Source organism: Pezoporus flaviventris, unplaced genomic scaffold (assembly GCF_033815535.1).
Source record: "Pezoporus flaviventris isolate CSIRO_AGI_PZ_B2104156 unplaced genomic scaffold, CSIRO_AGI_Pfla_v1 ptg000001l, whole genome shotgun sequence".
In the NCBI taxonomy this organism is placed as follows: Eukaryota; Metazoa; Chordata; class Aves; order Psittaciformes; family Psittacidae; genus Pezoporus; species Pezoporus flaviventris.
The window spans coordinates 34,654,307-34,680,747 of record NW_026892549.1 but is presented as its reverse complement, the minus strand read 5'-3'; the positions used below and the strand labels follow the sequence as shown (position 1 = coordinate 34,680,747).

At 41.1% G+C, this 26,441-nt stretch overlaps 1 protein-coding gene across 2 annotated transcripts in view; it reads left to right on the top strand.

Moving 5' to 3' along the window:
* The first annotated feature begins 308 nt into the window (after positions 1–308).
* Positions 309–26,441, top strand: part of VCL (vinculin) — a 65,853-nt gene continuing 39,720 nt past the window's right edge. The window contains exon 1 of one of the 2 annotated variants that reach the window (XM_061451137.1): positions 309–884. In XM_061451137.1, the coding sequence (XP_061307121.1) occupies positions 717–884 (168 nt within the window). In that variant the 5' untranslated portion in view covers positions 309–716. The remainder of the gene's footprint in view (positions 885–26,441) is intronic. The other variant, XM_061451148.1, reaches the window with a different exon arrangement.

The window sequence follows — 26,441 nt, the reverse complement described above, 5'->3', positions numbered from 1 at the left end:
GCGAGGGGAGTCCCCTCCCCAGTCATTCCCAGCCACCCGCACCCCTCCAGGCACGCTCGACGCAGCCCCACAGTCCCAACCCGCACCGTCAGCCGGACGGGGCGTGGCCCAGGAATCCCGTTTCTCCTCCCGTTCCCTCGGCCACTATATCCCGGCACCTCGGCTTTAATCGTCTCCTTATATGGACACCAGAATGTCTGACGTCACCTCAACGCTGGGAAACCAGCGCCCGCGTAACCAAGCTTGGCCGGGAAGGCGGGTGTTGCGGAAAGGCGGCGGGGCGGAGGGAGAGGGAGGCTCTGGAATGTTGATGGACGCGGCAGTGAGCCACTGGGAGCGGCGGTCCCAGCTCGGCCATTGGGGGAGGGCGGCCGAGGGGGCGGGGAACCGTGGGAGGGTTAGGTTGTGGTGATTGAAAATCCGCCGCCTGGCTGCAGCGCTGTGCCAGTGTGGGGTGGGCGCTGCCAGGGGAAGCGGGAGGATAGCGAGTTCGAGTCCCGCCTCCGCGAGCTTCAATTAGGTGCTGCTTCCCCGGGCTGTTGCAGTCTGCTCCGGGGCGAGTGGAGCTCCGGACGGGCCTCTGTTTTCCTCCTCTTCTTCGTTTGTTTCCTTGAGCCGAGGCCGCGGTGTTCTTAGTGGGGCGCCAGCCCACAGGGACAGAGTTTGCCAGGAGTTTGTGAGGACTTTGGGCCCCGGCCCCCCGCCCCGCCGCCGCCATGCCCGTCTTCCACACGCGCACTATCGAGAGCATTCTGGAGCCGGTGGCCCAGCAGATCTCCCACCTGGTCATCATGCACGAGGAGGGGGAGGTGGACGGCAAGGCCATTCCGGACCTCACCTCCCCCGTGTCGGCCGTGCAGGCCGCTGTCAGCAACCTGGTGCGGGTGAGTAGCGGCGGCTCCTCCGCTCCCTTTCACGGCAGCAACTTCGGCCGCCGCGGCCAGCTTTGGGGTCCCGCGGCCGTGGAGGCCCCATACAGGTGTGCCAGCCCTCCTCCCCACGCCCGCGATGGCCGCCCGACAGGCGCTTCGGGAGGGAACGACTTCCCCGACGGTGCCGCCTGTAGCAATGGCTGAGGCAGAGGCCAGGAAGGGGTTAAGTTGGGAGGCTTTCTGGACCTCTGCGGCTTCTGTCTGGCAGCCGTCTCTGGCTATTCGGGCAGCGCCGAAGGGCAGTGAGTTATCCGGAAGAGCGAGTTGTTCACCGTTTTGCTGAGGGACGAAGTCTGCCTTTTCCCCACCTGAGGAGCGGCATAATGATAAAGTGCAGTGAAGTGCTGAAGCCGCTGCTGGTTGTACCGCCCTCTCCACTCGCTGTGGGGTGCACCCTAAAACGGCTCACAGATGTCTCTGATACGCTGTGTGGTTTTTGCTGTCTTGGAAACTCCTATTTTAAGTGTATGCACTATAAAAGGCAAAATACTTACTTGGTGTGATCCTACCCTGAAAAAAAACCCACAAGCCTCCCAGGCATGTGGTTTGGTTTTTATATTGGTGGAAGCTGGCAGTTCCTTATCAGCGCAGGAGTTGAGGACAGAGTCGAGGAGGGACAGACCTGTGGTTTGCAGGCAAAGTTTGGAGCTGTAACTTGCTCTGTTACATAGCCTCGAGCGTGAATTACTGTTTTCTTGTGCAGAAACTAAAGGTGACTGAAAATCGGCTTGAATCTCTCTACTTCTTCAAAGCAGCTATGCATAGCATGTCTCATTAACATCTGAGTATTTGCAGTATGGACGTTTCAGTTGGGGAAGTGCAAATGACTCATACATTTGAAATGTTTTAGTTGCATTAGTACTTATATAGCCAACTGCATCAAAAGAATAGCAAACCGTTGCAAGGCAGAAATGTCTTGCTTGATATAGAAAGTACTGCAATGTTGCATACTGCTCTATTGCATTTAGAATTGCATAGTATACTTACCTTGCACGTAAGTTCAGTTTTGAACATCAGATGTTACTTGCTCACTTTGAATCCTGTAAAATTCTCAAATCATTCATGGCAAGTGATATCCTTGCCATTAAAATTTAGCTTAAAAGGAAATACCTGCATACAGTTAAAATAATTGGGTTGCTATTAACTGATGTGTTAATACGTTGAGATCATAAGGACTGTGGGTATAAGCTGTCAAGATGACTAATGTATGTGATGTGTTTATTAGATTTCAGCCTGTAGTACTTTCTACTGCTAGAATAATTTGCCACTTTGAGGTTTTGCAGTTTATACAGTGTAACTACAGCCCTTGGTCCCCATGACTCCATGAATTTTACAGGACCTACTGTCTGGAACGCTTCCACTTCTTGCTGACTTTAGCTGAAACTCTTGTTTTTAGGAAGAACAATTGGTCTGCAGCAATGAAGTGATGTAATAGGTGTATTGGCTGTAAGGATATGAAGCCTGAGTATATGAAATACTTTTCCTTGAAAGGAAGACTTCAGAATAATGCTTTGCTTCTTTGAGCTCAGCCTGTATTACTGTGTTGTACGACTATTTCCCCCCACTGCAATTCTCAGAAGAAACCTGATCTGATAAAGTTGCATTTATTGGAGAAGTTGAGAAAAAGAATTAGTTTTTTTCTGCAGCTTGTTAATGCCAGCTCTTCTTTCATTTTGGACTGTTTTGGAAACCTGGTTTTCACTTCTTGCTGCTAGCTAGACAAAAGGAAAGACTGTTGAATTATTATCTGTGTTAATTCACAAAGAGCAAGCAGAAGTGTAATCTGAGGTGGTACTTAAAAGGAAGATGCCCTGATCTAGCAGAATACAGCTATGACTACATTAGGAAAAATACTGAATTAAAGTTCTGTTTCCTATCTGGAGCCGTGTTTTCAGTGCGTCATTCTGAAGTGCAGAGGTGATCCATGAAACTAGTTTCACAGGAGCAGGATAGCTTATCTCATTGTAAGTCTTCTGGTGGCTACACAGGTGATAGCAAAAATGGAATTGTCAGCATAACCAAGACAGTAATGTAACTGCTAGCTCTTTATGTTGCTTACTGTCTGCTTCGGGTTCTTTTTGTAGCATGAGTATCACAAAGTTCATGATGGTAGGTACTGATCAGCAGTGAAATTCTGCAGTAATAACTTGTCACACAGCAGCACCATTCTCTGACTGCTCAGCCTATATTAAGGACTCCACAGCTTGGAAGGTGCAATATTCCTGAAACTATTGCATCTGTAAGGAATTGCTGGTAGCAGTGTTTGAAGTGTTTAGATCCATTCTTGTGCAAGGTCTAGGAGATGTGCTGTGTGGGGAAATGGGCTAGGCTGTCGAAGTTATTAAATCAATCTTTACAAGTTAGTCTTCCCCATATTAGATACCATGGTATGCTTACTTTCTATGTTAGTTGTCAATATGTGGCAGTTCAGTTCTACTGCATCTTGAATATTCTCTTGGGAGATAGCTTTTGCAGAGTAATACTGAAATTGTTTTGAAGTAACTTGACAAAATTTCTTAACTATGAGGTAAGGTGCATATTGCCCATGCAAAATTTTTGCATGTAGAGGTAAGTGGCAGGCACTTTTTTTGCACCAAAATAACCTTTGACTGAAGCCAAGAATTTGAGGGAGAGGCTTCAGATTAATATCACAAGATTAATAATGTACTAAGTCAAGTCCTTTTTTTTAACTGAGGATCTTAATGTTTTTGTTGGCTGATACTTGGGGTGGATACGTCCCTCTTATGGGAGGGTTGGGGTTTGGTTTGGTATTTCTTGTAGCTAAAGGTGTGACACCATAAGACAACAGAACTGGTTGGGAGAGGGAGAAAATAGTCAAGCGCAGTAGGGTGGGAATAATTTAGAGCTTGCTATATAGACTATTTAGTGGGCAATGAAATGAAACTGTGAATTCTAACTGATCAAACTTCACTAGGAGGAAACGAACCATATGCTGGTTTTCAATTTTTTTTTTTTATAACTCATTCAGCAAACTTTTAGCCTATTTTAAAAGGAGGAGTTTCTATAAAAGACAACTAAGGATAATGCAGAAATTTTAAACCTATCACATGTTATATAAAATAACTTTATTTCATAGAGGAGAAAAGTCTTTTCTTTCTAGCAGTGAATTTAGAAGCATTTATGGCCAGAGTATTGTTATATTACTGCCAGTTGGAAAAAGCAAGTTCTCCTCTGATGTTTTGAACTTCATTCACTTACTACCTTGTATGGATTCTAGCTTTCTGTCAGTACAGGCATAGCCCACTCATGTCACTTCGCTGGTTTGGACAGAACTGCTTCAGAGCAGTATTGTTGCTGCTGCTCTGCTGAATACCAACAGTACCATGGGTGAAGCTGTTGAGTTCTGACACACTAGGAAGTAATTCTTTGCACGAGAGTTAAGGTAGTAGAGGGGAACCTGAGAAGGGACTTGAGAAGTACACATTATTTAAATAGTGCATCAGGATCAGTGACTCAAGGAGGTGCTGGCTTTTCAGGGGCTGGGTCGTTGAACCAGGTCAATGCTCTGAAAGATCTGACCTGCTTTACCTGAGAACAAATGCCTGACCGTTATCCTGTTTTTCTGTCCTTCATTTTATCTGAGCTGGAGCCATCTGAGGACAGTGACATGGGTATAAAATTTCATAATGAAAGATTGAAGACATAGTCACAAATGAAATGGCTGAGAAGTTTCAGGACGGCAATCTGCTCTGGAAGTCCAGCACTTGCCTATGTGATGATGCAGCTTCTACCTTTCCATCTTCCATTCTATAGGTGCTGTCCTTTTGTATTTGAATGTGTATGTTTTATAAGTGTCTACATGCATCCAATTGCTATTATGTTATTTTTAATATAGAAAAATTGCCTTACTATTAAATTGTTAACCATTAAATTTCTCAAGAGTGTATTCTTGATGGATGCTGTGATATGCCTTTGTTTTGGTGCTGAGATTTGGAAGCTTAAAGTATAGCGACATCTTTCAGCATCTCTTGTCACTAGCTGCAGCTGGCAGGTCAGACAAGGCATCAGCAAGGGTCTTTCAACTTACAAATACCCTGTCTTGTAGTCATAGTTTGTCAGATCATTTAAGTAGAGCTGGGTCAAGCACTATCTTTAAAAGTGGAAAAAAAAAAAAAATGCTGTCTTGAGTAAGATTAAGCCTAACTGGAGAATAATGAGAACAACACCCTGTAGTGGTGGGTTAAAGTCATACATGTCGAAGGGTTTTGTCACTTGCTAAAGTTGTGAGGTCAGCCTATTAAAACTACTGCCAGCTGAAGCGCACATCATCTAGGCACAACTAAACCTACAGAATTTACTCTCAAAACTGGTCTAAATCTCTATCAGTACTCAGGCAGTGACAAAGTTTAAAAACAACAAACTCAAACAACCTGAACTGTTGAAGAGTTACATTTAGTGTAGCTGTAGCAGCTGTCTTATCATTGTAGTGGATGAGGAAGTAATGATGACCTGAAGCCATCAGCATGTTCTCAGTTTATATCCGTGGGCCTCTGTCAATTGAGAAGCTGCTTGGAGTTACAGATCCATGCAGGAAGAGCTGTGCATTTTCCCTGAAGAGGCTGTAAATTGCCTACTAACACCTGCAAAAACACGTGTTTGGAAACTGCCTGTGTAAATCCGAAAAACTTAGCTTGCTGTGAAATCCTTGTCATGATTGCAGCAGCAAAAGTTGAATACCTGGCGAAACATTTGGAATGAGGAGAAATGGTCTGACTGTTTTGGAGAGTGGATGGGAAAATGACTTTTTCATCCTTAAGTGTTCTTCTAGCATAGCTGACTTGCCTGTATCTGAGGGTACACAAGAGAAGTGAGCTGTTGAGGACATCTTGGTGTTTATTGAGAGGAAATCAGCTTGCAATATTTATGGGTTTATTTATTCACTTATCTTGGAAGAGGATGGAGAAGAAAAGAAAAAGGTAAGCTCTCTCCTTGTGGAATTTTCTGCACGTGACAAAAGATGGCTCTCAGTGGATTTTATTTTTTGGGGGGGAGCTGGGAGGGTTGTGTTTGGTTTGTTTTTTCTTGTTTTGTTTTTTTCTTGATGTTTGTAGCTTGTTGTGGGATCTGTATAGATCTGCCTTTCCCCATCTCTGGGGGTTATCTTTAAGCTGAAAGAAATGGACTGATAAAGCACCTCATCTAAGCTCTACAGATCTCCACCTTAATTACAAGCAAATGAGACGAGTAGAAGAGCCCTTATGGTAGTGTGAGAGAGTAAGACTTTTCATAATAGGTTTCTAGATCTTGTCTGTGTATAGTAGAGGGAGTTTAAACCGTAAAAGTTTCCTTCTTTTTTGAAATAGAACATTCTACTTGAGTGTCTCTGCAATTTCTTTAAGGATGATTTAACATATTGTGAAAACTTTGGCTGTATGCTCTGAGGAAGTTGATAAAACCCATTAAGGTATGTTCACAGAAGGAAGAGGGAGAAGACTAGATAATTAATCAGACATCAAAAACGCATAATAAACTCCTTACTTGTTTTTATCTGTTAGGAATTGTCTTTACAAAAGTGATAAATTAGCCTCTGATTTGAATGGAATAATCTCTTTGTTCTGTTATTATGCTTGGATACTTAATATACACCAGTCTCTTCCATCAGCTTTAAAAGTAATCTTTTGTTCTCTGTTCCTTTAAATGTGCATAGAGGTGGTTAGTGCCTCCATTAGTAATTACATGCAGCTTGGGTTTTGGTCGTAAAACCTGAGAATATTATTATGGAATGGATAATGTTAAAGTGGCAGCTGAAACAAAAAGTTCCATATGCCAACAATATGGTGTATTCCGCTGCTTCTCTAGAAAACTTAATGTGTGCTTTCCGCTGCCGAAGTGAATTACACCAGTGAGGGAGGAGTTGTGAAATCCGTATTAATGTTTAGTGATAGACTCTTGTTCTGGACTTGTAACTTCAGTGTTGTGTAGTTTTGCTTTGTGCTTTGAAACAAGACGTTTTTCTCCACATAGTGGTACTGAACTGTAGACATAGAATTCCTTTTATAGAGTTTACTAAAACAATGAACCAAGTAAAACATGATTCAGTGTTTTTTACACTTAGAAATGTGTTGCTTCAGAACATAAGTGGGGTAATCTATAGGTGTCTTCCAATTCCAAATATAGTTAAAATTTGAATTGATGAAGCAAGTCTTTCAGAGTTGTTTTAAAGATGTGTTAGCAAACACATGGTGTTAATGCTGGTTACCGGAAATGATGCCTGAAATCATTAACTGGTGGTTGCAAATTCTGGGTTATGTTTCTTGTTCCAAATCTGCTAGAATTCTTAAATAAAGCCAACTTCTCTGTTGTTCAGCTTTCGTCTGTTCCATAGCTCTTGTTTCTGATTTGTTTTACTAAGTGTTAGTGGCTCTGTATCTTTTCACCTCAAAACCAAACTAGCTACTGTTAGTAATATCAATCTTCTGCTGCCATTCTTCACTCTGAAAAGCAAGTCAGAGTATAAAACTGGACCTTAAACATTGCAATATAATGATTTTTGGTTTTATTTTTTTTGTTGTGGGTTGGGTGTTTTTGTTTTTTTTTTAACTTATTTTTACTTTAGTGACACAAGTTCTAGTCTATCACCCAAACACTGAGGGCAATTCTTCTTCATGTAGAACTTGCCTCTGTGATTGTGATTCTTGATTCCTGGAGAATGATAACATTCCTGGCATTTATCTTTAAACAGAGCAGTATGAGGTCTTACTAAAGACCATTGTCGTTACCTAATTTAAACAGTAAAGCATCTTTTTTATGACTAATATAAGTGTATCCATGAAATTAATTGTAATGTTTAATTGTAAATTTATTCCTTAATTTTCATGACATACGGCAAGAGAGAATGAAACCTGAATAATGTCCTGTAATTTGAGTATAAAGCAACAACTGGTGTTGATGCATGGAAATGCACCATAGATGAGTGGTTATAGCAAGTATTTGCATTTCAGGAGGCACTCTGTGGGTATGAGAACTTGCTGCATGGAGAGATGAAATCATGAAAGAAGTCTGGATCATCTTTTCAGTTACAAATATTTCACCAATAATTATCCCCTTAAAACATGAGCCTAGCATCTCAGCAACTGGATTGATGGAGGTGGGTGTGGAACTCTTAAGTACATGGAACTCAGGTCTAGTTTGTTCCCGTAGCAGTTTCAAGCCCTGGTGGATCTGTAAGAACATGAAAAACTGATTCTCTAAATCAGTAGAGGACAAACCTTTCCTTTTCTTGGTTTGCCTAATAATTTAAATCTACTGAGCTATGACTTGTACTTGCCCCTATCCTGAGACTAGAACCAAAATTTTTTTTTTTGAAAATGTGTAGACTAACTGTCTTTATTCAGAGTAAGAGATATGTTTCCATTATTTACATTATGAATAATGATCATTGGATAATAATACTGGCTGATGAAAGGGAAAGAAGGATAAAATTTCTCTTAACTGCCAAAGGCTTTCTATGATTACTGAAACTGTCAGCTCATATTGATTCTTAGTTGATGATGGTCTCTAACTCTTCTCACTGAGAGAACCTGTATTGGAACAGTTGCTGAGTACCCTGATTTCATGGATAGGGTAGGAAACTGATGATTCATGACGGAGTTCTCCCACGAAGAGTCAAGAAAACAAACAAGCTGTTCCTGTAGAAAACTTGTGTGTCTTGTTGCTGTTGGCTTAGAATCTCTATGAAGACACCTTTTGTAATAAAACTGCATTACATTTTCCATCAATGGTAACACCCACAGAAGAGCTTCTTTCACAGAGGATAGGTTTTCCTTGTGCCAAATATTCAGCGTGTCTCGGGAACCTGTGGTTGTCAAACACGGATCTTCCCTGCATGCTCAGGTAACATTCCTCCTGAGTCACCTGTCCAGACTTCTACCTCTTGTGTCCCTGCTTTTCATGTCAATTTTGCCAGGACCATTCTCTTCATCCATGTAGGCCTCCTGCCACCTTTGCTTCACTTCCTGCTCATCAAGGTGAATGTTCCATGTTTGAAAGACATGATCCTTGAAAATCAACCAGGCATCTGGAACCCCTCTTCTTTCTAAGATTGTATCGCATGGTATTTCTCCAAGTAGGTCCCTGAGGAGGCTAAACTATGTTCTGAAGCTTAGAGTCTGACTTCTCTTGTTTTTTCCTTTCGGGATCCTGAAATATCATGGTCACTGCAGCTAAGGTTGCACCTGACCTTTGTGTTCCCAACCAGTTCTTCCTAGTTTCTAACAGCAGGGTGCCTCGTATCTTTGGCTTCTCAGTCTCTCTCTACCTACTAGTGAAAGGTGATATTTACAGTTTAGTGTGTGATAGGAGAGGCACAGTATTCATCACTGCAGTGGAAGTAAGCAATTTTCATATTAAATTGATTTTTCTGTTGTGGCCTAACAAGGTTTGACTTGAGCAACTATCTTGCCTAATCTTTTTTCTTAAGTACACGTGGTGCCTAAATTAAATAATAAAAAACAGAACTGAGGAAAAAGTACTGCTCTGGCTTGTTTTACAAGCTTTATGCTCAGGTATGTTTGGGTATGCTGCAACTGTTCTGGTCTCAATACTCTACAAACTAGAGTTGTCAGTTAGGATATAGTAAATCTTGTTTGGTAGTTCCAAAATTGTTTCAATTCCTTAATTGTCCTAAAATGTACCAATTAGTTAAAGGCACTCTCAGTTCAGGTTACCAGTAGACAAAGACTAAAAGCTCTGAAAACTTTGTTTTGGAACAGATATAAATGTAATTGCATTTGCAATTCGTAAGGATATTCAGGCATACTTAATATTCTTGTCAAGGTGTTTATCCAGTAATGAATCGTTTTAAAGTAGGTGATAAAAAAGATTGCTTTTTGCATTTTCTTTTTAATAGACCCAGAGGCCATACCAGACTGTGTTCTTTTCAATGTTTATGTTTTGATTGTGGAAGTAGTAATTACAATGGTATTAAACTTGAACTGCATTTTAGTAGCTGAGTCTTTGCATCAACTACAGACAAGCCTGTCCCTCCTCAAATGCTGAAGAGTGCGTAAGAAAATAGCTGTAAAAATGAATTTCTTAAAAGTGGATAGAATCATAGAGTTATAGAATAGTTAGGGTTGGAAAGGACCTTAAGATCATCTAGTTCCAACCCCCCTGCCATGGGCAGGGACACCTCACACTAAACCATATCACCCAAAGCCTCGTCCAACATGGTCTTGAACACTGCCAGGGTTGGAGCATTCACAGCCTCCCTGGGCAACCTATTCCAGTGCCTCACCACCCTAACAGGAAAGAATTTCCTCCTTGTATCCAACCTAAACTTCCCCTGTTTAAGTTTTGACCCATTACCCCTTATCCTATCACTACAGTCCCTAATGAAGAGTCCCTCCCCAGCATCCCTATAGGCCGCCTTCAGATACTGGAAGGCTGCTATGAGGTCTCCATGCAGCCTTCTCTTCTCCAGGCTGAACAGCTCCAACTTTCTCAGCCTGTCTTCATATGGGAGGTGCTCCAGTCCCCTGATCATCCTCGTGGCCCTCCTCTGGACTTGTTCCAACAGTTCCATGTCCTTTTTATGTTGAGGACACCAGAACTGCACGCAGTACTCCAGGTGAGGTCTCACAAGAGCAGAGTAGAGGGGCAGGATCACCTCCTTTGACCTGCTGGTGACGCTCCTTTTGATGCAGCCCAGGATACAGTTGGCTTTCTGGGCTGCAAGCGCACACTGAAGCCAGCTCATGTTCATTTTCTCATCTACCAACACCCCCAAGTCTTTCTCCACAGGGCTGCTCTGAATCTCTTCTCTGCCCAACCTGTAGCTGTGCCTGGGATTGCTCCAACCCAGGTATAGGACCTTGCACTTGTCATGGTTAAACTTGGTAAGGCTGGCATCAGCCCACCTCACAAGCGTGTCGAGGTCCCTCTGGCTGGCATTCCTTCCCGCCAGCATATCAACCAAACCACACAGCTTGGTGTCATCGACAAACTTGCTGAGGGCGCACTCAATCCCACTGTCCATGTCAGCAATGAAGATGTTGAACAAGACCGGTCCCAACACCGATCCCTGAGGGACACCACTCGTTACTGGTCTCCAGGCGGACATTGAGCCATTGACCACAACTCTTTGTGTGCGGCCATCCAGCCAGTTCTTTATCCACCGAGTGGTCCATCCATCAAATTGATGTCTCTCCAATTTAGAGACAAGGATGTCGTGTGGGACAGTGTCGAAGGCTTTACACAAGTCCAGGTAGATGACATCAACAGCTCTACCCCTGTCCATCAGTTCTGTAGCCCCATCATAGAAGGCCACCAAATTGTTCAGGCAGGATTTCCCCTTAGTGAAGCCATGCTGGCTGTCACCAAGCACCTTGTTGTTTTTCATGTGCCTTAGCATGCCTTCCAGGAGAATCTGCTCCAAGATTTTGCCAGGCACAGAGGTGAGACTGACTGGTCTGTAATTCCCCGGGTCAGCTATTTTCCTCTTCTTGAAAATGGGGTTTATATTTCCCTTTTTCCAGTCGTTGGGAACTTCACCTGACTGCCGTGATTTCTCAGATATGATGGCCAGTGGCTTAGCAACTTCATTTGCCAGCTCGTTCAGGACTCACAGATGGATTTCATCAGGACCCATGGACTTGTGCACGTTCAGATTTTTAAGATGGTCTTGAACCAGACCCTCTCCTACAGTGAGCGCAAGGTCTTCATTCCCACAGTCCCTGCGTCTGCCTTCCAAGACTTGGGTGGTATGGTCAGAGCCTTTGCCAGTGAAGACCGAGGCAAAGGAGTCAGAAGTGCCAAAGTAGTACTTTGAGAAATGGTAATTATTTCTGTAACCCTCTGAGTTGATGGGGAGCACTCTGGCATATGCTGGGTAAAGCACAAGTGTCACCTTAGCTAAGTCATTGTGTGATGGCAGACAGTAATGTCTGTAAGCCATGTTGGCTGTCACCAATCACCTCCTTTTCCATGTGCCTTAGCATAGTTTCCAGGAGGATCTGCTCCCTGGGAACTGTTGCTTTAGTTCCCTGGGTTTTCTCTCCCCCCTCCCCCCCCCCCCCCCTTTTTTAAAATTGGGGGTTGTTTTTTCTTTTCCAGTCAGTGGTAACTTCATGGGACTTCCATGACTTCTGAAATATGATGGATTGTGGCTTAGCTGCTTCATCTGCCAGTTCCCTCAGGACCTGTGGATGCATCTTACCAGATCCAATGGACTTGTCCACCTTCGGGTTCATTAGATGGTCTTGAGCCTGATCTATGGAGTGTGGTTTTTCATGCTCCCAGTCCCAGCCTTTGCTTTCTGCAACTTGAGTGCTGTGGCTGAAGCACTTACTAGAAGACTGAGGGGCGGGAGGGGGATGGAGTTGAGTACCTTAGCCTTCTATGACAGGGCTACAGCACTGGTGGATAAGGAAGAGCAACTGATGTCATCTACCTGGACTTGTACAAAGCACCTGTCACTGTCTTGCATGGCATCCTTGTCTCTAAACTGGACAAGCATGGATTTGATGGGTGGGCCACTCGGCAGATGAGGAATTGGCTGGTCAAATTCAAAGAATTGAAGTCAATTGGCTCGGTGACTAAGTGGAGACCAGTGAGAAGTGGTGTTCCTCAGGGGTTGGTATTGGGACCAGTGATGTTTAAGATCTTTGTTGATGACATGAGCAGTGGTATTGAGTGCACCCTCAGCAAATATTCCAATGACATGAAGCTGTGTGGTGTGATTGTCACGCTGGAGGGAAGGGATGCCATTCAGAGGGATCTTGACATACTTGAGAGGTGGGCCAGCGCCAAATGCAAGGTCCTTGCATGTGTGTCAGGGCAATCCCAAGCACAACTGCAGGCTGGGCAGAGACTGGATTGGGAGCAGCCCTGCGGAGAAGGACTGGGAGTGTTGGCTGATGAGAAGCTCAACATGAGCTGGCAGTGTGTGCTTGCAGCCCAGAAAGCCAACTGTATGTTGGGCTGCCTCAAAGGGAGTGTGACCAGCAGGTCAAGGAAGGGGATTCTTCTACTATTCTGCTTGAGTGAACCCCCCTGCTGCAGTACTGCGTCAGGCATAAGGGTGTGGACCTGCTGGAGTGAGTCTGGAAGGGGCCATGAAGATGCTCAGAGAGCTGGAGCACCTCTCCTATGAAGAAGGTTTTGCGAGACCTTCTAGCAGCCTATTGGTTGTTTAAGGCCAGCTGCCAACTAAGTACCATGTAGCTGCTCTAACTCCCCCGGCACTCCCCAGTAGTGTGTGGAGGAGTATTGGGGAAAAAAATGTAAAAACCTGTGGGATAAGAACAGTTTAATAATTGAAATAAAAGATAATAATTAACAGGAGATTACCATTATTAACAACAATAATAATGGTAATAATAGGAAAGAGAGAGGGGAAGGAATAAACCCTGGCGGGGGGGGAGAAACGCCCAAAGTGATGCGCAATACAATTGTTTACTAATGCCCAGCTCATCCCTGAGCAGTCATTGGCTCCTCTAGGTACCTCCCCTGGAGGTCATATACTATGGGATATATACCCATATACTATGGGATGGAATATCTCTTTGCCTAGTTCAGGTCAGCTGTTGTGGTTGTTTCCTCCCAGCTTCTTGTGTCCCTTCTCACTGGCAGAGCATGGGAAACTGGAAAGTCCTTGATTTAGAGCAAGCACTACTTTTAGCAACAATTAAAACATTGGTGTGTTCTCAACATTAATCTCAGACTAATGCGAAGCACAGCACTGTACCAGCTACTATAGAGAAAATGAGCTCTTATCCTTTCTGAAACCAGGATACAACCTTCCATTATTTAAGGGGGGTCTACAAGAAAGGTGGAGAGGGGCATTTACAAGGGCATGTAAAGATAGGACCAGGGGGTGATGGCTTTAAAACAGACATGGATTTAGATTGGGTATTAGGAAGAAATTCATTATTGGGATGGTAAGACATTGGAGCAGATTGCCCAGAGAAGTTGTGGCTGTCCCATCCCTAGCAGTGTTCAAGGCCAGGCTGGACAGGGCTTTGAGCAACCTGGTCTAGTGGAAAGTGTCCCTGCCTGTGACAGGGGCTTGGAACTAGATGATCTTTAATGTCTTTTCCAGCCCAAACCATTCTGTGAGTCTCTTCTGTCTTTTGTTTTCTTGAATTCTCATAAAGCACTTGCTATATAATGTAAGGAGCAGGTGCATCAAAATGGGAAGCTTATTCAAGGCAGAGTCAGGAAAGTCCATATCCAGTTCTTTGCCCATTATAGTCTTCTAGCTATTTTCTGTGTATAAGCTCTTCAGTTGCTGAAGAGCCTGAGAATCTTCCTGTCAAGTGGGGAAGCTATTAAAAGCTGTCATCTGGACTTCAGTTATTTCAGATGAGTTGCTTCCTTTGCTGTTTTTCAATCTTTTCCTGAGTTTGGAAGAGGCTACATATTGCAACTGGTTTTGAGAAGGGCTGCATTAATAAAACTATTTTCTTATGAAGGCCTTGTTTTGCTTGTCTGCACAAATACTTCCTCAGAAGGAGCAGTAACAGACTTCAACCAAACTGGTAGAAGTTACCTGGATTTCGTGTGAATTAACTATGTTGTAGGAGTTTTTGGGTAGGTTTGGTTCCTGGAGGCCACAAACAGGTGGATTGCTTATAAATGGGTAAATATCTGTCTGTCCGTAGCAACAAATAGTTAAATTGTTGATCTCAAAATGGGATAGAGTAGAACATAATTGAATGAAACGCTGCTAAGGTTTAGCTGCACACAAGCTGGCATGTTCAACCTTCTTTAAACTCTATGGGAGTGTTGTGGTTTAAAACCAGCAGAGGGCTCGTTCACTCACTCCCCCCCACCTTCTTGCCCTCCCCCTACTCCCGGAGGGATGGAGAGGAGAATCGAAAAGAATGCAACTCCCACGGGTTGAGATAAGAACAGTTTAGTAACTAAGGTATAACACAAATCACTGCTGCTACCACCAATAATAATGATAAAGGAAATAACAGGGGAAGAGAATACAACATCTCACCACCAGCTGACTGATAACTCGTCCCTCCAGCCTGACCAAGCACTGACCGATACCTCCTCCAACCCCGCAGTCCCTAGCCCTTCCGGGTAACTCTCAGTTACCTCCTGGGCATGACGTGCTGTGGTATGGAATACCTCTTTGGTCAGTTTGGGTCAGGTGTCCTGTCTCTGCTTCCTCCTGGCTTCCCCTCCTCCCTGGCAGAGCATGAGGCTCACAAAGGCCTTGGCCAAACCAAAACATCATTGTTATCAGCTCTGTTCCCAGGCCGAAAGTCCAAAGCACAGCACTGTACCAGCTACCAAGAAGGAGAAAAATGACTGCTACTGCTGAACCCAGGACCTTTGTCACTTGCTAACATATGTCCATAAGTAATTTAAACTTGCTTAGGAGGGGTTTTTGATACTGAAATAGATGATGTATTGAATGTTTATCTTAAGTTATCACAATGAGAAAAAAATGCTGCTTTAAGCATCTATTTGGAAGTTACTGGGAAGGTTACTTGGTGGGTCTATTTGCTTTTAAAATCTTAGCTTTTTTTTTTTTTTTGTAACTCTGCTTAAGATTGATTTCAAAAGATGTTTCGCATTTCAGCCTCTGAATACATATACAGGTGTCTAAATATCCTTCAGCTAAGTCTTCAAAAGCTGATTTGGTTACAAACAGGTCACAAAAACCACTCAGTAGTTGAAAGAAAACATATTCTCAAGTATAAAAATACTTAGTAGATTTTAGGTGAGATAAGTTGATAAACTGACTAGTGTTTGGACTACACTAAAAATCACTTTCACAAGCCTAGTTGCCTTTGCAGCTTTTGTAGCATAATAGTTCTGCTGAATAACAGAGATAAACAAAGGAAGTTTCTCTGGAACTCCAGAGCAGTAGTGAAAAGATGGCTTTTTATTTAGCTTGCCCTGACACAATGATAGAAAAACCTGTGAAGGGCTAGTAACTGCCAAGTGATTTAAAGTAGCAGCTGAAGAAGTGCTGTTTGACTTTGCCACACTTGTAAAAAGTTCCCTTTTTCTCAAAGAATGAAGGGTAGGGAGTGAGAACATCAGTAAATCTTAGGTAGGCGTCAGCTTGACTTCAGTCTTTCTGTGAGGAGGAAAAAGAATGGTGGTAGCATGGCATGTCTTTTCTTTCTCTTAAGTTGATGTTGGAAAAAACCTGCATTCCTTAACTCTCTGACTAGACTCCACTGGCACTTGAGCTGTCAGCCCAGCCTACCCCCTGTGCAGCAGAAAGAAATGTATTTTTCTGTTGATCTGACCTTTTTTTTTTTTTTCCTGTTCCCAGCTTGCCATCAGCGAGTATTGTAGTTCAAAGCTATAGAATACAATGTGGCTTATCTCTGAAGTGCAGTCTAATTTCTGGCATAACTAGTTTGCTCTGACAATTTTTTGAGCAGGAGGGGTGAGGGATGGGGACAGGACAGTTGGAGTGTCTGACCTGTTCTCCAGTTTCTCAGGATAGTGAAATGCTAAAGAGACTTTGTGATCCTGAAGCAGTTACTAACTACTACAAAGAGTTATTGTTTACCCTTTGTTTGTGGCAGATTTTACATAGTTTTCCTGTGCTTTTTTCTTGCAAGGAGCAAACTTTCCTGCAAATGGATTATTAGCTTTAAATATTTTGGTGATGCTGATAGCTAACATTGTTACTGTGGCAATGGAGGAAGTAAGCTGGAATGGGGTTTGTAAACTTGATGGATCTAGCTTCTGCTTTCACAATGTAGTGCAATTCCTTTCTTCAGACAGGTTTTCCAGTTCACTTGTTAGCTGACCCAAAACCTTGTATTTCTCTTTAATATAGTATAATGGTTGCTCAGAAAGGGGGGTTCCCTTCTGTTCCATTGTTTTAAATTTGGAGCAACTTCCTCAAATAGGACAAAATGTTGCTGGGAACAAGTGTAGCTTCCTGTACAGGAGATCCTAGAATCATAGAATGGTGGGAGTTGGAAAGGACTGTAAAAATCATCTAGTTCTAATCCCCCTCCACTAAACCAGGGACACACTCCACTAAACTAGGTTGGTCAAAGCCCCATCCAACCTGGCCTTGAACCCTTCCAGGGATGGGACATCCACAGCTTCTCTGGGCATCCTCATAATGAAGATTGTTTTCCTAATAGTTAATCTAAATCTACTTTCTTATAGCTTGAATCTATTCCCCCTTGTCCTGTCACTACATGTCCCTGTGAAAAGTCCCTCTCCAGACCTCTTGTAGGCCCCCTTAAGGTAGCAAAAGGCCACAATAAGGTCTCCCTGGAGCCTTCTCTTCTCCTGGCTGAATAGGCTGAGATGCTTTTAGTCACATTTGCAGCAATACTGCTGTTTCAGTTTTCAGCCACATTCTTGTAGCAGCTAAAGGAACTTCATCTGTAAATGTGTTTACCTTAAAAGATTTAAAGGACTTTTTCATTGATTTCTGTTAAAGTTCTAAAAGGAACAAGTTTGTAATAGTACTTACAACTTCTCAAAATGGTAACAATTATACTACCAAGTGTTGGTGGTGCTTTAATATTCTTTTCCAAGGTGGAGCCGATTTGTCAACATTCTTCTAACATGACAGAACAATGATCTGCTGTTATATTTAAACTGGATTATATTATGTATTTGTACAGTGTCTGGCATGATAGAGCTCTAAAATGTAAACTTTTAAAAAAGCTGAACTTTCTTATGTGTTTTTTATGATTCAGTGTCAAATTTAAAGTAATAGGGCTAAACAAATCTGTTGTTAAAAAGTCACACAGATTTCAGTATTGTGTGAACTAAACTTTCCAGTAGGGACAGTTAGAGTAAGGGCAATGCTTTCATAATACTTTAATTGGGTTAACATAGAGAAGTATGATGTAATATATATTAATGTTGTGCCAAAGCACCGGTTTAGAACTGGGTTGGTTCTGACACTGGGTTGAGTCAAAGTAGGCTTTGATGGCTGTACATAGACTGTTAAAGTGGCTAAGAGTAGATTCTGTTCTAGATGGCATGGAAGACAGTTGTTCTGAGTGAGAAAATAGCTCTGTAGAATGAGTTAAATGATAAATTCTCAAAGGAATCACTGACAACTAGGATTTAGATTACACCACTCTTATTGGTAATGTCATCCCATAGTAGGAGATTCTGACAACACTGGTAACATCTGCTGCTATGCCATAATTTATTAGCCTTTACCACAAAAAGCACTTAATCTCTTCGAAGAATATTTGTTTTCAGTGTGAGTCAAGAAATAAATATGAAATGCTGTTGGAAGTAGTTGTCTTTAAAGCTTTTTTGGATGTGAAAAGTGGTTCCTTACTTGACCACATAGTAAGATAAATTTAATTAAAAACTAATTTGAACAGCTGAATAAGTCTTCACCTAACTCAGACCTAATGCCAGATCAGACATTTCGTTAGGGTTTTATTTTTTTTAATATCCTCTTTGTTATTTCTGCTGAGTGGCAGCTTTGTAATAGTTTGCAAGTTCTTTGAGTCCGCATATAAGTGGTTCTTCTTCTACATGCTGAATTGCTTGTGGAGCTGGTGATCACGAGCAATGAAGACGAAATCAAGCTGGAAAATAATCACATGATATCAAGTTTCTGACACACTTCAGTTTTTAATGGTGCTGTCTCTTAGAAGATGAACGCTGTCCCTTGGAAAGCAGCCCACCATTTCTAGTCCTTATTTTGTTTAGTGTAATTAGATTTAATTTAATGTGTGAGCAATGGTTTACACCATTAACTTAAATACATGTGAGTTAACTGTAAAATGAGACTGTTATGAAAGACAAATTATTCAATATGCTACAGAAGGTGAATAATAACTATAAAATACCATGTTAGTACCTACTTGCTGGTGAAGAAACATTTACTGTGGTAGGCTTTTTGCCAAAAGATGAATGCTGCGAGTTTGTGTTGCTTCAATCATATATTAGTGAGCACATGAAGATACTTTAATATTAAAAACTCAGTGAAAAATACTACTTTATCAATAAAGGTAATTTTAGATTAGTATGTTTCCCTTGAGGGAAACACTAGGATTAAACAAAGTCAGTGAGGGACAGAAGTCTTCCTAGTTCCTGCCTTTGCAGATTAAGTAAATAGGTTAAGGTGGTATTTCTTATGTGTTCCTTGTCTGCCTCAGTACATGGTTTAGCACTAAACCCATTTAGTTTTTGTAAACCATCAAGGTGATGGAAATAGATACTTGGTTGACAGATAAATAAGCCAGCACTGATGACAGGCAGATGAGATCAAGTTTAGTAACTCAGCCCATGGAATTTCGTAGAGTTCATCTATGAATTGTCATAAGGATTTCAGAACTGCTTAGAATGAAGGGTGGTCTGTTGAAAGTGGCTGTGGCAAAGCAGTTACAATTAGAATATGCTTAAAAGCAGTGTCAGCAACAGTTGCTGTCTTCAATTTAGGTAAAAATTCTGTTACTCGGGAACAGCTGATGCTTTAGGAAGGAGCTCATAAGGGAAGCAGTACTGTGCTCTTCTTTGATGTGGAAGAGGGAAAATCAGTGTTGGACAGACTGATATTCAGAAGTTAGCAAAAGTGTGCATATAGCAAATAGAAGATCCTAAAATTCAGTGCCTGGTAGCCAACCTATGTTTTCATTTGTGGTATATTAAGATGTAGGTAACAATACTTGTCAAATTAGCAGTGTTTTCAAAAAGTAAATTGGGTTGTAAAAAGTAACAACAGAATTTGTAGCTAGCTGAAAGTCAAAGTGAAATTAAGGCATTTATAATAGGCATCTGTATTGCACCTGATTTTTCAAACATCTTGGGAACTTGAGATGAAGAGACTACTGTTCTGCATCTGAAACTTACTCAGGAAGTGACATGTTAACTTGTCATTTCTTTTTTTCAGCATCTTGAATATTTTCTGTGCCATCACAGAAAATAACAGTTGAGTATTCCTTGTTACAGAGACCACCCCCAACTTTGTTATTCTGATGCAGGAAAGAAAACAGTCTGGGCAGAAAGTAAGTCTGTTATTATCTGTGTGAAGCTATAGGTTGGGTTGATTTAGAGACTCTCTGTGCAGTACAATATTTATCTGTATTAGAAACAGATTCTCTTAGGCCACTCTGCTGTATTTGGAAAGAAATCCTTTTTCCACTTGATACGATCTATGAACTTCCTGTGGTAAGGCTTTTTATTATTACTCTGTTGCTAACAGAGCCCCAGAGCCTTAATCTTAAGTAAACTTTTTAGATACCTCTGCTTGATGGCGAGGGGAACAGGGTGCATCTCAGTTATTGGAGGTAGGGCAGGGGGAGATCTTCATCAACCAGAATTTTCTCCCAACATGCAGATCATTAAGCAAACCTACCAGCAGCATCGTGGTGTTTGGTTGCTTGCTTTTCAGACAAGTCTGAATAATGAGAGAATTTAGCTCTATGTCACATGTGTTATCTTTTACTACCATACTAAACTGTGCATACATCTTCAGCAGGATTTGTGTTAAGAGATGCTTTGAAACTTAGCAGTGATTCACAGGTCTGGGTACATGCAAATTAAGTGGAAGAGCTTTTGGAGTCTGGATGCTGTTTGGTATGAGGCATGTTCCTTAGACTTTCTTGTAAGGTAAAAGTAGCTAGCTGCAGCTGTGAATCTCATTTGTAGGGGACAGTTTTTCCATTTGAGTTTTGTATATGCTCAAAGGTCAGAGCTGATTTGTGTTATTTGACTGGAGTTATAACTTCTTAAAGTAGTTTAACTCTGAAGTACTGGTTTAGAAGAAGAAACTCTTCTTTTGATAAAATAACTTGATTTCCAAATTATATTCTGTAAAAAGTCTCATGTAATCAGTATATGCTTTTATTTCCTTTATGTTAAGTTGTGCATCCTATTATCCGATGATTCAGCACTGTACTGGTAACAGAGTAGATATTAGCAGCATGAATAAAAGTCTTTTGGTACCCAAATGATGTCACTTTCTGGTTTCCATATGGTTCTTGTTTTATAGTTATGTATTTTACTTGGACAGCAAGATTTCCTTAGCCTCAAGCCAATTGAATTTGTCTTAATCGCCAGTGTAGACAGGTAGGTCAGTTTGCTGCTCTTAGGGACCAGATGGCTGGAGTGTTCTAATTTATCTGCCAGATGACTTTGAAATTGTACCTTGTTATACCTGAAATGCACTCTCCAGGGTAATCCTGAGAAAAGTGGGAGCCAATGTACAGCTTCCATATTAACTGAAGGGCAAAGTGGATACACTGTGATTCAGCAGTCTCTTTAGGTTCATGCTTGGCTTGAAGGAAGAGTAGTCTTTTTGGCTGATGGCACTGATAGTATATGTGCATTGTTCACTTGGTATAAACTGGAAGCAGGAAGAGAATTCAGCTGCATATGTATTTGGGCTTCTTTTTGAGTCTCTAATTGCATTGGCCTATTCCTCTACAGAGAAGTAGAAAAACTTAAAGCTTCTTAAATCAGTGTTAAATTGCAAGTGACGTATCAATCATACTTTTTTAATTCAAAGCAAGATGAGAGTTTAGTGATGAAGAAATTGGGAATTTTCTTTAATTAAATTCTTTTAAGAGAGCTTTTGAAGAAAAAACAATGGTTTGTGTTTAAAAAAGAAAAATTGTACCTTGTTATAAATGACTTTTTTTCAGTCTAACTGAATGACAAGATTGTGAGAAGTGGCCTGTAAACCTATTCTAAAAACACTTCAGTATTGCTTGTTTCTTCTGTTCACAGTTTGCAGAAAGTTCTGTCTTTACTGGAAGCAGTTTGTGTCATCTGGTGATAATTTTTGAGTAACTTGTGAAACTTATGTGGGACCAAGAAATATGATGTACCCCAAAAATATTTTACTTGCATCTGGCAAAGTTCTGTGCTTTGCTGCTAAGTTATATTGTATGCAGTTCTGTTTTGCTAACATTACCACATGGATTATGGTAGCTAAGGATCAGGGCATAATCATAGAATCATAGAATAGTTAGGGTTGGAAAGGATCTTAAGATCATCTAGTTCCAACCCCCTGCCGTGGGCAGGGACATCTCCCACTAAACCTTGCCACCCAAAGCTCTGTCCAACCTGGACTTAAACAACATTCTCTCCAACTCTAAAAGAGCTGAGTGAAATAGCTTGAAGTACTGACAACTGAATCTACTTGATGCTGTAAATAAAGAAGACAGAACACAGGTTGCAGTCAAAATACTGTAACTGACAATGATGAGGGTAAACAGCTAAGTCCTGTTTTGCTTCTATTTATCTGCCAGAGCTCCTTCCCAAAAACTTTTTATGTAATCTGGCTCCAATGACTGTTTCACAAAGGGGAAACTGAACAATTGTGGAGTGGTGATTGAGCCCTTGCCACTTTAAACCCAGTGACACAAGCTGTCTCTGAACTTAGTTTGAGATAAAGGACCTGCTTTCTAGGCCTTCAAAGAACAAGCCTTTTGAGGAGGGATGAACTCTATGAGAGCTGTAAGACACACAACTGGATACCATTAACTTCAGTCATTATTTTCCTTATTTTGTGATGTGTAAGACCTCTCAGTATGTCACCTAAATTCAAATGCTTTTATAAAGATTTAATTCTCTCTGCCCATGTTGTATTGTTTTGCTCAGACTGAAATGTATATCTGTGCCAGCAAGGAGTAGGTATAAATTTGGTATAACTTTGGCTTCCTCCTAGCTCTGCTTGATGGGTTGTTCATAGTCTTGACATCTAGGCCAGTTTTGCTTTCTTAAAATGCAGGTGTGAGGAAAGGTGGCAGGTGTGTGGCTGGTGACTCTGTTTTGAGAAGGATTGTAGACATGGTTATGCAGTGTAGAAATTGATATCGCTGTGGAGTTATAGAAAATACTTAGTTTATTTTTTCAGGACAGACATCGAAAGAAATTGAGAAAGAAATTGCAGAGAACTTCATGGAACTGCACTGATGTATGATAAATTTTTGATGTGAGATTTAATGCTCCCATTGTCATGTCACTATTCTTCCTGAAAGGTTGCAAAACGTGGAAGAATATATAAACCAGTAACTGGAAATTAATGTGAGATGGCTTATGGTAAAGTTGCTTTTACAGCATACAAACTAGATCACTTTGAGTGGTACTTTGATTTATCAAGCAACATTTACAATATAGGTTATTTCTTGGGAGAAACCTGGGGCTATGCTAGTGTGTTATGGCCAGGGCTGTATGTGTTCACTGGATGATGATGAAGGAATATTTTTAGGCTCCTTGCTAAAATGACAGATGTTTTAAATTAGCTTCTAGAGCATTGCAAGAGCTAATTTTTCTAAGGTCATCTTCCTTTTTAACTGGGGAAATCATATAAACTGCAATGAAAATTTCACTTACATCACTTGGCAAATTGTCAAACTGTTATTGTCGCTATAGGCATTCAGGAGAATCTTTTTTAACCCACCCAAAACCCACAAATGAAACCACACCCAAAAATAAACCTCGGACTCTCATCTTAAATATTTGTGTGTGTTATTCTATGTGATACATGCAGTTCTTACTTTCAAACTTCTAGAAGAGAACTGGATATTACTGCCTGTTTGTGGTGTCTTTATTTAAACAAATTCTTAGAGAATTACAGAAACTATTTCCCCTTTTCACTGAACAGCTGTTCTTTGCTATATCCAATAGGCTAAGAAGATGGGAAATGGACCTTGTGGGGTGTTTATGTCTTGACTTTCGTGCAGTAGAAGTAGACAAAACTAGTTATAAGGAGAGACCTCAGCCTGATCAGAAAGTTTTCCTCTTGCTTCTCCATGGAGAAAATACTCCCTAGCAGGAAGCTTACCTCGTACTGATCTACTTATCATGGCCAGATAAGAGTGCCTACCAGCAGGGTTAAAAACCAAAAGCAGCAGGAAATCCTAATCTCCTCCTGGATCTTCTAGCATTCCTAGAAGGCTTTTCAGTGGCCATATATATGCCCTCTGACTTGTGTGTATTCCATTTCCTTTAAATTTCTAGACTTGTCTGCCTCTTGTTCCCTGTTGTTTAGTAGCGGGGAGTAAGCAGGAAGTAGCTCATTCTTTATTCAACTGATTTGCCTCTAATCTCCCAAAGAATATGGAAAGGAATATGGATGTGTAGAAGTTGTAATTATGAAACTGTCTTGGTAAGTTTTGCTTGAGAGCTTCCCGTACTTTGTGCTGCACTGGGCAGGTAGTGTCCTGCATGTAAGAGATGCCCAGTACGTAAGAAATTTTGCAGTCTCCTTACTGTGCTAAGCAGTGCAGTTTCTTTGGAACCATGAAAAATGGCCACTTCAGTATTACTTAAAATCACAAGCTTTTATTTTATCTAGACTACTGCTTCCCAGTTAGTTAGGGAAAGATTATCTTAGGTAAGAATATCTGAAACCAAAGGAGGAATCCCTTTTTTTCCACATATATCTAGATTCCAGATAGATCTGGAATTCTATACAGATTTCTATTGGATAGAAATAAAATACAAGTTTCCCAGATAATTGTTCTATATTAGCCTGAAGCTCATCAAGTGTTCTGTCTGAGATTAAGAATGTGTAGATACTACATCTGAAGGGGAAAAGAAAAAATTGTCTTCATTCACTTGGTATTGGAGTACCGGGAAGGTAGAGTCAAGTGATACTATTGCTGAGGGCATGTAAAATTCAGTCTGAAGAAACCGGATCTTATTAAAACAAAAAGTAAGAAACAAGGCAAACAAAAAATCCCTTCAACCACAAAGCTGAAAAGAGAAAACCGCAAAACTCTTTTGGGGTTGTGTATTTTTGGTTATGAATGTGGCTTCATGTTTTGAGACTTTGCCTGTTAACTGGTATGTGAAATGTATTTTTTTCCTTTTGTACCATTCTAAGCCTTTGGTACAAATGAAAGAGTACTTCTGGAAAGGTTAATTAATAGCTTTGTAAATATGAAATGCTTTCCTTTGAACCTCAAGTGTTTTATAGTTAAACGGATTCCATGAGTGTGTGCTGTGTATTGGTGCTTAAAATACAGTAAAGAGGCCTTTTTCTTCTAGAAAGGTGGGGGACCTTCTTAATTGAGGCCTCATGAAAACTACCTGAAAACTTGTGTCCTGTCTGTGTGCTGAGGATACTGGAGAAATTAGTGTTTCTGCTTTGTGATTAACTTGTAAGAGAAATGTCTTTGGGGTTTAGGACAGCTTTGAGGTTAAAACTCCTCACAAAACATGAAAATGGAAATTGACTCATATCCTGTATGTTGCTTTCATTTGAAGTCTAAAGATCATAGTTAGCCATAGCAAAGAATGTCCATATATATGTGTGAGTGTATGTTTAAAAGTATTAAGTGCCTATGTATCTACAATTGCTTCTTTGAGTAGTGAACCTAGATATATCCTCTTATACAAGAGACTTATGCTTGCCAGACTGAGTAATCAGTTTTGTATGGCCTAATAAAACTAGGAGTAACTTACACGTGATGTGTTGTAACTTGAGCGGAAGTTGTTTCTTGGTTGCTCCTGACTGTTCAATATGAAATAGTAATATTGACTGTTAGAATGACCTTCATATTGAAGGCTCCCCTTCCCTGTTAACCTATTTTTCATGCATTCTTTAAAATCATATTCTCAGAAATATTTTTTTAAAATATACTGAACTATATGCAGATTGGTACAGCTGCAAGAGAAATAAATCTTGAAGGTCTTTGGAAATAAAATATTGCTCTTCATTTTCACCTTTGACAGCCTTCTGTCTGAACAATGTGTAATGCAAAGTTTATGCAAATTACTCCCTTTTGTGTGTGGTCCATATCATGCGTGTGTGCATAGAAATATTTGAGAAATATACAGAATGTTTCCTCAGTGCAGTAATTAGAACAAAGAGGCATACTGTCTGGTGGGTCATGTAACCCTGTGCCAAGAAACAGGGCATGAGATATATTTATAATTGCGCTCCTGAGGCCTTGCCATGAAGTTTGAGTCAAAGCAACGCTGCAGAGTTGTGCACTAGGAGGGAGCATGGCTGTTAATGAGCCTGCAGTGGACATTAAGAGACATAAACCTATCAAAAAATGGAAGACCTTTAACCTTCTCTCTGCTCTTCCCTTCATTTCTGTGAATATCTATGTGACTGCTTGTGAGTGTAGTACTAATAGATTAAAAAAAAAAAGTAGGCTAGGCTGACTTGGTGTTTAGACCAAATAAAATACTAGGGCCAACATACTTCTGTAAAGCCCCTCTGAAAAGGGCCAGACTGGGGAGACACAGTTTTCGGCCGGCAGTGAAAATCTGCAAAGAAATGGTGCTTCTGGAAGGCTGTACAGTGTTAGAATTGGCAAGTGCTGTGCCTACTTTTGTCAAAAAACAGCAAATCTTTAAACACCAGCTGATCACGGATTTTCAGGGCTATCTTGTCTAGCTTGAGCAAGCCTGGCAGCTCTTAACACAATCGAGTGTCTGGATTAAAGACCTTCTGCTTTGTGGTGCCTTTCTGAATAGCTTATTCAGCTGGAAAACACAGTGAACAAAGGAGCTGGAAATATTTTGTCAAGTTAGTGATCTCACAGTTCAGAGAGCCAGCTACCAATTATAAAGACTTCTATTGTGTAACACAAGAGCTAGTGTACAGAAAACTCC